Source organism: Myotis nattereri (assembly GCF_964212035.1).
Source record: "Myotis nattereri genome assembly, chromosome: 1".
Lineage (NCBI taxonomy): Eukaryota > Metazoa > Chordata > Mammalia > Chiroptera > Vespertilionidae > Myotis > Myotis nattereri.
The window spans coordinates 144,331,283-144,343,545 of NC_138075.1; the positions used below are offsets into that span (position 1 = coordinate 144,331,283).

At 40.4% G+C, this 12,263-nt stretch overlaps 1 protein-coding gene across 1 annotated transcript in view; it reads left to right on the forward strand.

Moving 5' to 3' along the window:
- GSTCD (glutathione S-transferase C-terminal domain containing) overlaps positions 1–12,263 on the forward strand; it is a 137,154-nt gene that overhangs the window by 107,758 nt on the left and 17,133 nt on the right. The window contains exon 8 of the mRNA XM_081098927.1: positions 2,707–2,835. Coding sequence (XP_080955053.1) covers positions 2,707–2,835 — 129 coding nt within the window. The remainder of the gene's footprint in view (positions 1–2,706; positions 2,836–12,263) is intronic.

The following is a 12,263-nucleotide window of genomic DNA, read 5'->3' on the forward strand; positions in this document are numbered from 1 at the left end:
AACGGTGGTGCTGCCTTCTGCCTCGCTCCACTAATCCATACTATTCATTGCAGCAGCTGAAACGTCTGTTATCACTCATGGTCTGGCTCCTGTTGTCTCTCCAGCCTGATTTCCATCCCCACACCCTGCTCCCCATGCCCACCATCACCGTCACACATTGTGCCCAGCTACACCAGTTTTCTCAGTTCTTCAAACACAGTATATTTCTCACCTTGGGCCTTCATACATGTTTCTCTGTCTGCCTGAAACACTACTTCATTGCCCCAGCTAATTTCTATTAATTGTTCAGGCCTCAGTAAATATGTTAGTTTTCCATATTTTTTAAAAAAAATGTTTTTATTGATTTTAAGAAAGAGGAAGGGATGATGGAGAGATAGAAACATCAGTGATGAGAGCAAATCATTGATCGGCTGCCTCAAAACCCAGGCATGTGCCCTGACCGGGAATTGAACCATGACCTCCTGGTTCATGTGCCAGTGCTCAACCACTGAGCCATAACAGCGGAGCTACTTTTACAATATTTATTGAATAAAACCTGCCATAATCATCAGGTGTAGGTGCTCTGATAACACATTATATGTCTTTTATTGAACACTTATCACTGTATTATAATTGCCTATTTTACTTATATCATTACAACTTTAGGCTTCAAGAGTTCAAAGACCTTGTTCACTTTTGTACCATATTATCTGACATACTTCCTGGCACAGGATAAGGATCAATCTATATATATAAAAGCCTAAGTGACCATTACGACCAGTCGACCAGCTGGTCGCACACTGACCCAGACCTTGCTTCTGGGGCCTGACAGCCCTGAATTTGGTTCACCTACACCCTGGACCCAGACAGGAGAGAGGAGGGAGCCCGATTCTTCGCAGAATCGGCCGTTGGTTAGCTTGTTGCTGGGGCCAACTTCCTGCGGTCCCTCCTCCCAGCCAGCCGACCCCCCGATTGGCCCGAATGGGGGGGGCAGCCGGCCAACCTCCCATGGTCCCTCCCCCTAGTAGCCAGCCAGGCCGAGGGACCCCTCCCATGCACGAATTTCGTGCACTGGGCCTCTAGTATAATATATTCTATACTAGAGGCCCAGTGCACGAAATTCCTGCATGGGAGGGGGTCCCTCAGCCTGACCTGCACCCTCTCCAATCCGGGACCTCTGGCTCCTAACCGCTCACCTGCCTGCCTGCCCGCCCTAACCACTCTGCCTGCCTGCCTGATCCCCCTAACTGCCCTCCCCTGCCAACCTGATCCCCCTAACTGCCCTCCCCTGCCAACCTGATCTCCCCAACTGCCCTCCCCTGCCGGCCTGGTCACCCCTGTTAACTTTTTTTTAAATCTTATCCCCTTCACACACAATTGTATTTGACTTCCTTATTGGCTTCTCCCTCTCACACAATTTTTCTCTCTCCTTTATGTAATACTTTTTCCTACTGACTCATCATTTATAAACTTTTCTTTCCTCCTTATTTCCTACTTCTGTTCCATCATCCTTCTTCCCATCTTTCTCCTACCCTCCCTCCCTCCCCACATTCCTTCTTTCCTTTATCATTACCCCTGCCCTGCCTCCCCTTTTCCTTCCTTTCCACCTTAATTTTTTTCTCCACTTCCTCCCTCGGACCTGCTTTGCTCCTTCCCCCATTTCTTCCTTCTTCCCATTCTCCTTTTAAGCTCTACTGGCTCCCCTTTAAAACTTTTCTTCCCTCCCTTTTTCTCTCTCATCCTACCTTTCCCATACATTTTTTCTCTACTTACTTTCACTGTTTTAACATCTATCTATCTATCTATCTGCCTAATTATTCACTATCATTTATCTTTTTTCTTTTCTGACTCCTACTTTTAAAATCTGTCCCCAGTACAGAACTATACTTGATTTTCATTATAGCTTCTACAGTTCACTCATACATCCTCTTTTCTTCTTTAACTCTGCTTGCTCTCTACTGACTCCTTTATAAAGTTCTTCCCTCTCTCCTTCCCTTCTTAAAGCTTCCATTTGAGGGGGGGGCATTAACCCCCAACCCAGGGCTCAGCTTTGGCCAGGTGTTTGCTGCCCCCTCCCCCTTCCCCGGCCTCCCTCCCTCTGTCCTGCTCCCATTTCCTGCCCGGGATGCCCGGCCCAGTGAGGGTGGCCGAAGCCTGCGTGGTCCAGGCACTGCTGCTACTGTGAAGCAGGAGCGCCTCAACCCAGGTCTCAGACCACCCACCATTCTGTCCCAGACCCGTGGGCGCCTCCCCGCCATCGGCCTGCACCGAGGGCCAGGCCACCGTCCTCCTCCCACATCTGGGCGGGGCTCCCGCCCTACCCCTCACTGAGCACACCTGCTCCCCCCCTTCCCTGCAGTCACCACCCCCTCCCACCTGCAGCCCTGCAGTTTTCTTCCCTTTTCCAGTCCTGCATCTTTTTCTTGTTCCCTTTCTGTATTTCTGTTTCTCCTCTCAGCCTGTCTGCATACAGGCCTGCCTTCCTCTCCCTCTCCTTTCTTATCCCCTCCTATGGTATCCTATCCTACCCCGGGCCTTGCAGCTGCCTGAGCAGAGAGTGGGGATGCAGCCTGCTGATCTGGTTGTGATGTTACGATGTAACAGATAATTTGCATATTACTCTATTACTAGTATAGATTATTAAGACTATGAAATACAGTAATAATACTTTGCCCTGATGTCTGAATTATGTTCCTAAATATACTTTGTTTCCTGGGTGAAATCTAGGTTACATTAATAGAAAACAAGGAATTATCATTAATCCGTGCTAAGAAGAGAAGTGATGAGCTAGGTCTAAGCAACATTTGGTTTATTCAAGCAAATATGGAGTATTTTACAGGAATGTTTAATATTGGGGTAAGTAATAAAACAATTTCAATTTCCTTAGTTTAAAAAGAAAAATGATATGCCTTAGAGTAAATAAAAGAGGTACTTTTATATTCTTTGCGAAACTAAGAAATTTATAACTCTTATTTTATATTATCTACATAATATAGCATACTAATAAATATTATTTTATTCATAACACTTCATCATTATATGATAGAGATAACATTTGTTCTTCAACCAGATAAGAACTTTATTTTCTTCACTGCAGAATCCCCAGTGCCTCAAAACAATGTTTGACACATAGCAAGTACTTAAAAATAGCTATTAATTGAAAGCAATGAATGAATTCTAATGAAGATGACTTCCCTTGATTTATGCTACATTTTTAGGAGATAATAAAAAAAAGAAAAACAAAGATAATTGAAAAATATAGCTTATTAGTAACCTATAAATACTAGAGTTATCTTTAAGTAATATTTACTTTAGCTAGGATTTGATATCTACCTGTATTTTTAGCATCCAAGAAACAGAAAATATGTTATGTTTCTAAAACCTTAAGACCAACTTATTATTATTCAATATTACTAAAAAGACCTAAGATGTGTGATTCTACCAGCTCTTTAAACCCAAGTTTGTGTGCTCTGGTGGAATTTGAATTTCATTAAGATATTGGTGTTGCTGCTATTCCTTGCATTTGTTTTCAATAAATTTTTCCTGATTTTTATAGGACTCTATGCTCCATACAGAAAAATACATAATACTATTAAGATGAATCATCAGTACTTCTGTTACTGAGAGATTAATACCTGCTAAAAAAAACTTTGCTCTTTAGATATTTATGCAGCCATACAAATGCATATCAACACATATGCTAACATTGAAATTATACTCTGATTCTGCTTTCATTAAATCTTTTCCCTACTAATTAATCATGTTTCTTTTTTGTTCATGTTATTATAATGTAATTATTACTATGATGAATATCTTATGCGTCAAGATGTTTAAGACTCTTAATACATTTGCCAAATCACTTTCCAGGAAGGTTGTGATCGTGTGCATTCTCAGCTGTATGTGTTCACATGACAGACTCAGTGGGCTCATCTAATGGAACTCTTGTCCAGGTTCAGATGCTCAGACCTTTGGTCATGCTTCTTATGTTTTTCCAGTGAAGGTCATTTCTTAAATACAGGCTACTGAAATTTGTGGAGTTTGTTGTTATTTTTTACAGCCTAAAGAGTATGTAATTTGTTTCCTTTGTAGATACAATCTAGATTGGTTCTCTCAAGCCAAGCCTATAAAAAGAGAAGTAAACTTTAAGAAAACTATTAATAAGTTAACTGTTCATAAGGAAATTCAGGAAAATGTTGACATCTGATCCAGCAAATTAAAATTAAATATGTATTTATGTGCACCTTAAAGTGCACATAAACAGGAAAAGATTAAAGCTTCTTCCATAAAATGAGTTATTGAGACAGTTGCCCATGTTACCAGCACACCAGGCAGAATGTATCAGGTAGCGAGATATTGCTGCCCATTTATTCCCCTCTCAATTTACAAAATGCCCAGCCTATTGGCCATATGTCTCTTTATCCTTCTTTGGCTTATAGGTGCTAAATTATTGTGGCATATTCTTACATATTTCAAGGTCATAATTTACTAACATCAACTAAAAATGTGTAAGTCTTTTTGGAAGTGATATTTGCTCTACATTTCATAATAATCCTGTATAATAAAGAGGTAATATGCAAATTGACCGTCACGCCGTCACAAGATGACTGCGCCCCGCACCGGAGGCAGGGTTCCCATAACAAGCCGTAACGCACGATCAGCAGGGACCTGAGGCTGCGTGGTGCCAGGCGGGGGACATGAGGCTGTGCCCCCCGCCTGGCAGGGCTTGATGGGGGACCTGAGGCTGCGCCCCCCACTCCAGCACCAGGCTGGGGAACCTCAGGCCGTGCCCCACACCACAGTGCCGGGCCAGGGGATCTGAGGCCTCATCCCCTGCCCCAGCGCCAGGCCGGGGGACATGAGGGTGCACCAGGGACCTGAGGCTGCATTCCCCGCTCAGCAGGGCTTGACGGGGGACCTGAGGCTGCACCCCCCCCCGGTGGGGTTTGACAGGGTACCTCACGCTGTGCCTCCCATCTGGTGGGGCTTGACAGGGGACCTCTGGCCACGCCCCCCGCCCTGGGCCGAGGGACCAAGGGACCCCGGTGCCGGCCCTGGGGACCTAAGGGTGTGCTGGGGGACCTGAGGCTGCAATGTTTCTTTCATCTCTGACACTTCTATGACAGAGAAAGTGCGAATCGTGATATCAAAGTATTTCTTCTAATTGATTTCCTTTCAATGTGCACGAATCTGTGCACCGAGCCGCTGGTATTACAGAAAAGGCCATTGCTGTGGAAAAACACCTCACATTAAAAACAAAAACTGTCCGTGCCAAGCACCCTACCCTACAAAATGCTGCTGTTGAATAATTCCAGCAGTAAAATACACTCATCTCAGCCAGGAAATAAGGTATTGATTTTTAAGAGTGGGATAAATATGTTTTATCTGTCAATGTATATCAGACTCTCAGAACAGTTTATTTTCAAGTTATCTATTTATTTTTTTCTATTTAACTTATAAATTTCAATATAATTATGATATATCAGGTCTGAGTGCTTAATTACAAGCTCATTTCTAGTTATGTATGTTAATGTACAATTAGAAGATGCTAATGCAATTATAGAATGTAATTCAGTAACACTTTTGGTGAGCAATTTATATAATCTTTTTTTAAAGGATAATGAACTTGAGAAATTATATATTATGCAAACACAATTTAGAAAAATCATTAAGGCCAAGTAGAGGACTTCCAGGTGAAGAGGGCAGATAGAAGTATTTTAATCCTCTTTTCCCCAAAAAATCACACCCCCAAGAAACAGAAAAATTGTACTCCATCATTAATGAAATTACTATCACCATTCTGTAACTTGAGCCACAATTTAGACAGAAATCAGATTGAAGGAAAATGATAAATTATTGAACAGAGAAGAACTTAAATGCATGAGGAGAGGGAATGGCAAGAGGTTATTAGAAAGTAAGTCTCTTTGCTCTCACAGAATCCCAGAAAATTTTAGGAATTCAGCTACCAAAAACCTCAGAGGAAGGGTATAGAGAAGGGCTGAAATTATATTTAATTAAAAATATTTAGGGACCCATATTCCCCACCCCTATCTGTATAAATAGGTAACTATTTCTCCCTACTCCTGCAAGAGGTTGGAGGTTTATTCTATGAGGAAACTGAATCAGAGACGCTCTAAGTATAGGGATATGAGGCACAGAGGAGGACATGGGTGACGTGGACACCGAAAAGAGGAGCTAAGTGAGAATCTGCTTCCCAAATGATGAGAAACTTCTCCCCACCACACCCCACCTTGCTATTTGCTCTTAATTCCAAAACTTCAGAAGCTGGAATCATCTCCTCAATCAAAAGTTTTAAAAGATCCTTTGCGGAATCAACTGTTCCCAGAGAAAGAATTACAGGTACCATAGCTGAATTCAAATAAACAAAAACCAGCTGGTCACCTGCTCACCTAGTCACTAGTAAAGCCCTCCAGTCTTCATTCAGAACTTCCAATCAACTTTTAGTGATTTGCTCTTTAATAGAAACTGACAGCAAAGGAATATCAAACATGGAAAACTTCTACAATAGAAGATGGAAACCAAAGCAACAAATGTGACAAAGGATCTGATTCGGGGAGAGGTCAACAAAAGATAACACATAGATGAAGCAAGGATAGAATTTTAAAAAAGGAACCATCAGAGGACTTCTTGGAAATTAAAAATATATTAACTACCTAGTTCATTTGGGATCAGTGGGTAGAGTATTGACCAGCAAACTGAAGGATTGTGGGTTCAATTCCCGGTCAAGGGCACGTATCTTGGTTGCAGGTTCAATCCCTGGCCCTGGTAGGGACGAGCCGGAGGCAACCAATTGATGTGTCTCTCTCACGTCTTTATCTCTGTATCTCTACACTCTCTTCTCTCTCTAAAAAAATCAATGGAAAAAATATCATTGGGCGAGGATATTATATACATAGGTATATAGAGATGTATAGATGTATATATATAAATGTTTACTTTAGTAAACATTTACACACATACTAGTACTAGCACATAACAAAATAAAAGTAGAAATCTAAAAAATGTAATGTAGAACATTACCTGAGAAAAATATAGAACAAAAGCCCGACTGGTGTAGCTCAGTGGTTGAGTGTTGACCTCTGAACCAGGAGGTCATGGTTTGATTTCCGGTCAGGGCACATACCCAGGTGTGGGCTTGATCCCCAGTAGGGGTATGCAGGAGGCAGCTGATTGATGATTCTCTCTCATCATTGATATTTCTCTCTTTCTCCCTTCCTCTCTGAAATCAATAAAAATATTTTTTTAATTATATAGAACAAAAAAAATCAAAGGAATAGGAACTGGAAAGAAGTTATGTTTTAAAAAAAATTAGAGATTCAGTTCACAAAGTTCAATGCTTCAATAATAAGAGGACCAGAAAGAGGAACAGATAAAATGGTCAGGAGAAAAATACAAAGAACTAATAGAAGGAAATGTGTCAAAAATAATGTGTTTCTTTTTATTGAAAAGCTCACTTGAGAAATGACCTAAACCAAGATACATTGTTGTGAAATTTCCTAACAGTTCCTGGCGGGGATGGGAGGGCGGGGGTGGCGGGGGGGGGGACTTAATACTAAAAAAAATTTAATCAAAATGCTATCACACTTCTCAATAGCAACATGAAAGACAGGGAGGCAAAGACTTTAAAATTCTAAAGGAAAAGTTTCAATCTACAATTCTATACTTAATCAATCCAACCACCATGTATGAAGGAAATAGGAAATGTACTTCAGGAAACTACCTGAAGATTGGCTGCACCAAAACAAGAGAGTAAATAAGAAAAAAGAATAAGCGGTATCCAATACAAAAGGGGGTGGGGAAAGTCTTGGATGTTCAAAATGTACAGCACACTTAACTCAGCAGTGAACAGTATATACAAAGCAGAATAGTAAAAACACTACATGAACACAAAGGGAAAGGGTGTATAAATGTGCAAAAAATTTCCTCATCTCCTATTACAGAATATCATAGATAATATTTAATATTTACAAAGCAAGAGAGAGCAATATACACTTATGCTAATAGAAAATGTATGGGTTTCAGGAAATAAAACTAATGAGTTGAGAAGCATTAGCTTTGGTCGCCAGATTTTCTTTTAAGGAGAGAAGAGTGTATACAGAGCAAGAGACTCTTTTTGTAATTGCATGCCTTTTAGTGTTATTTGAATTTTAAATCCAATTACCTGTAATATAATTACATGAAAGTTTTTAAAGAGGGGGAACACAAGTGCACAGCTGGGACTAAGCCTGCTTTTGTCTAGGGTATCTGGATGGGAATCCTTTGAGAAGCCCGGGCTCAGAGCATCATTGAGCTGGGCAAATTCAGAGGTCACTCAGTTCAGTCTTCTCATGTTACAGATGGAGACTTGAGGCTCTAGGAGGGGAAGAGGAACATAGTTAATGTGAGAGCTGGCACTAGAGTCCAGTCAGTGACTTTCTTCTTCACTCTCCATGTCTAAAAAAGGAGTAAACGGGAACATGAAGAACTAGGATAAAGGTTGGTAACAGGCAAATTAAGTTTTAATCTTGGCTTCCTCACTTGAGATCTTGGACCAGCCAGTTAGCTATTTTGTGGAATGGGGATTATTGATACCTATGTAGTAAATGTTAAATGAATCTAAAAAATATTAGTCATAAATACGTATAACACAAACTTTGTTTGGGGGCTATGAATAAAGCATAGGCTTATTATTTAAAAATGTGTCATATTAAAAACCAGAGGCCCGATGCACGAAAACCAGAGGCCCGACCTGCACCCTCTCCAATCCGGGAACCCTCAGGGGATGTCCTACTGATGGCTTGGTCCCACTCCCAATGTTCTCTGCTCTCTGCGGGGCCTGCCTGCTCCACAACATGGCAGTGGCCAAACAGGCCCTGCTGGGTGCTGTCTGCGGACATGCTTGCCTGCTCGCAGGTCGCTGTGGTGATGGCCAAGAAGGCCCTGCTGGGTGCTGTCTGCAGGCATGCTTGCCTGCTCGCAGGTCGCTGTGGTGACGGCCAAGAAGGCCCTGCTGGCCGTAGACACTCCAGAGGCTTGATCTGCTACCGGAGTGGGCAGGTCCTGCCTCTTCGACGGGCCCAAACACTCCAGTGGCAGGGCTGAGGGGATTGGGCTCTACCATCTTGTGGCTATGGGCACCACCATCTTTGTGACAGAGTGATGGTTAATTTGCATATTACTCTTTTATTAGATAGGATTATTAGATAGGATTAGCACATATTCATCAACATATATTTCTAGAATGTTTTTTAATATATATAATCTTAGAGAATAATCAACATATATTTTTTCATTCCCCAAGCATGAAAGGTGTTGTAACAGTTTGTCTAGGGAAGGGGTGGGGAACCTTTTTTCTGCCAAGGGCCATTTGGATATTTATCACATCATTTGCTTAATATAATTCACTTAATATAAATGTATGTTGCTATGAAAAAAGCTCCCAGATTTATTGAATTTTAAGTCCCACCTGGGGTTGCCTTGGCAGGGCCAAACCAAATGATTTCTCGGGCCTTAAACAGTCCAGGGCCCAGACATTACCAAACCCTGGTTTATAGTCTTTCCTTATCTAGGGGCTACCCAGTTGAAAGACATTATGAGAATGAGTGACGATTAATTTCATGTATTTACTACCATATATGACAAGATGTGGATTGAAGTTTCTTGGCTGTTCAGTTTCATTTTGCGAACTTACATGATAGGATAAGTATTGTACTACAACTTTTATGATATACAGATTAATTGAAGTAAGAAAATATAAGAGAAGGACCCTTAGCTTATAGTCCATGAACTCTGCAGCATATATCTGAGTAGAAAATATTAACATTTACTTTGGAATATGCATGCCTTTAGCCAATAGATAAGTTTACAACTTCAATTTTTATCTTTAAATTAGAATTTGGTGTATATACAAAGAAAGGGGTTGATATTAAGAAATTCGTTATTTGAGACCACAATTTTGAATTCTTTGGATCAGTCAGTGAAGTAGTTGTTTGCTATGATGTCAGCTAAACATTAATTCAGTTTCTTTTCCCCCAGCATATTAGCCTTCATTAGATAGTCATAGTTGCTATTTTGATGTTCTTTCTACAGTTGTCAAATCTATCTGATGTGTCTTATATTTATAAATCTATCCTTTATGGGTTATATTGCAGACTTTCTGGGTCAGATGCTTGAGATGTAATTAGAAATTAGATTTCATACAATACTGTGGATAAGAATGTTTTAAGAAAATAAGTGATGTATTTATCGTTGTCATTTTTTCCTTTGCCACTTTATGTGTGGTCAGCACATACTCCATTTCTTTTCCACATTAGTCAGTGGGGGTCCTAAGACTGATATCCAGAAATCCTTCATTAAAAAAAGATGGCCTCAAGGTTCCTTCCAGCTCCAAAGATGCTGGTCGAAAGCATGACATGCATGCTGTAATAGACAGAGTGTGAGCTTTGGAGTCAGACTTGGATTCAGAGATCATCTGGAATGCTAGCTGGCTTGGTGACCTTTGACATGTTATTGCAGGTGGAGCCAATAAGAGCTACTTAAAGTAGTAAATGAAGGGGACAGACTTCAATGATGAAATCAAGAAAAAAACACTGTGTAAAATTTTGACATCTGACAGATCTTCAGTAAATGCTCGTTCCCCATGGAGCTTTAATTCCAGACGGTGGTCGGACCAGTGAGATGATAAAGTGAGGAGTGTATTTGTAAAGAGTAATTATCTGGGATGGAGGCCCCACCCTGTCTGAGTTAGAATCCTTAATTTATTGTGTGAGCTAGTAACCTCTCTGGACCTCAATTTTCTCATCTTAAAATGGATATTTGCACACCCATGTTTATAGCAGCACTTCACAATAGCCAAGATGTCCATGGACAGAGGAATGCATAAACAAAATGTGGCATACATATGTAGGGACAATGGAATATTATTCAACCTTTAAAAAAAAAGGAAATCCTGTCATAGGATACAACATGCATGAATCTTACAGACATTATGCTAAGTGAAATAAGCCAGGCACAAAAAGAGAAACATATGATTCCACTCAGATGAGGTATCTAAAGCAGTCATATACATAGAAACAGAAAGGAGAATGGTGTGCAGTGTTTAACGCTTCTTCATATCCCCTGTGAGTCACACACAGTAGACATATAACTTTGAGTTGTTTAAACTTATACAATTCCCACGTTGAGTTAATTAATGTATTAAATAGTTTGGATTCAGTTGTTACTATTGACAGAGCATAGAAAATGAACCAAATTTTTGACTTCTGTATTCCCAGCCACTACCATAATACTGATACATAGGAAATGCCCAATGATTATTGACTAAATGAATACATGATGAATGAATGAATTGTTCAGTTTCTAGAACTGTAAACAATAATTATAGACCATTAGTGATTAAAGAAATAACAAATTCCTCAACAAAATCACTCAATTTCATGTTCCTGCATAGGCTTTCTATACCAGATGTTTCATGATTTTTCAATGCATATTTCTTTTAATAAGAATTAAAATACAAAAATTGAAATGGCTAATGTGAACTGTAAGGCCTAAATCTGTAGGTTTTCATGTGCATTATTTTTCTATCTCTGTTTTAACAAATTACCACCAACTTGGCAGCTTACAATAACATAAAGTTGTTACCTCACAGCTCTATAGGTCAGAAATCTAGGTGGGGTCGGTTAGTCTCTCTGCTCCAGGTGTCATTAGATTAAAGTCAGGCATTGGCTTGGTTTGGCTTTTTCCTGAAGGGATAATCCACTTCCAGGATCATTTCAGGTTGTTGGTAGAATTCAGTTCCAGCGGTTGTAGGACTAAGGTTCCTGCTCCCTGCCTGGTTCTGCTGGGGTCATTGTCAGCTTCTGTAGAGCTACCCATGTTCCCCCGCTCATGGCCGCCTCACCGTGAAGGCCAGCAGTGGTGGCTCAGGTCCTTCTCTCTGACTTCTGTCTCATTTCTCCTGCTTCCTGTCTGAATAAGTTCTGTATTTTAAGGCCTCATGTGATTAGATTGAGTCCACCTATGTAATCCAGAATAATCCTATTTTAATCTTAATTTCAGCTGCAAAATAATCCTTTTTTTTTTTTTTCATATTAGGCTCTATCTAGGACATCTTGGAGTGATCATTATTCCTACCACACAATGCCTGTCTTTTTTGTTTGTTCCCTTGCAGTTTATCTGTTTATATAACCATGCCATTTCTCCTTTAGAATTTTCCAGTGTGGATTTTGCTGATCACATTCCCCTGATTTTGTTTCACGTATTACTTTGTTTCCTGTATTGTCTAGGAA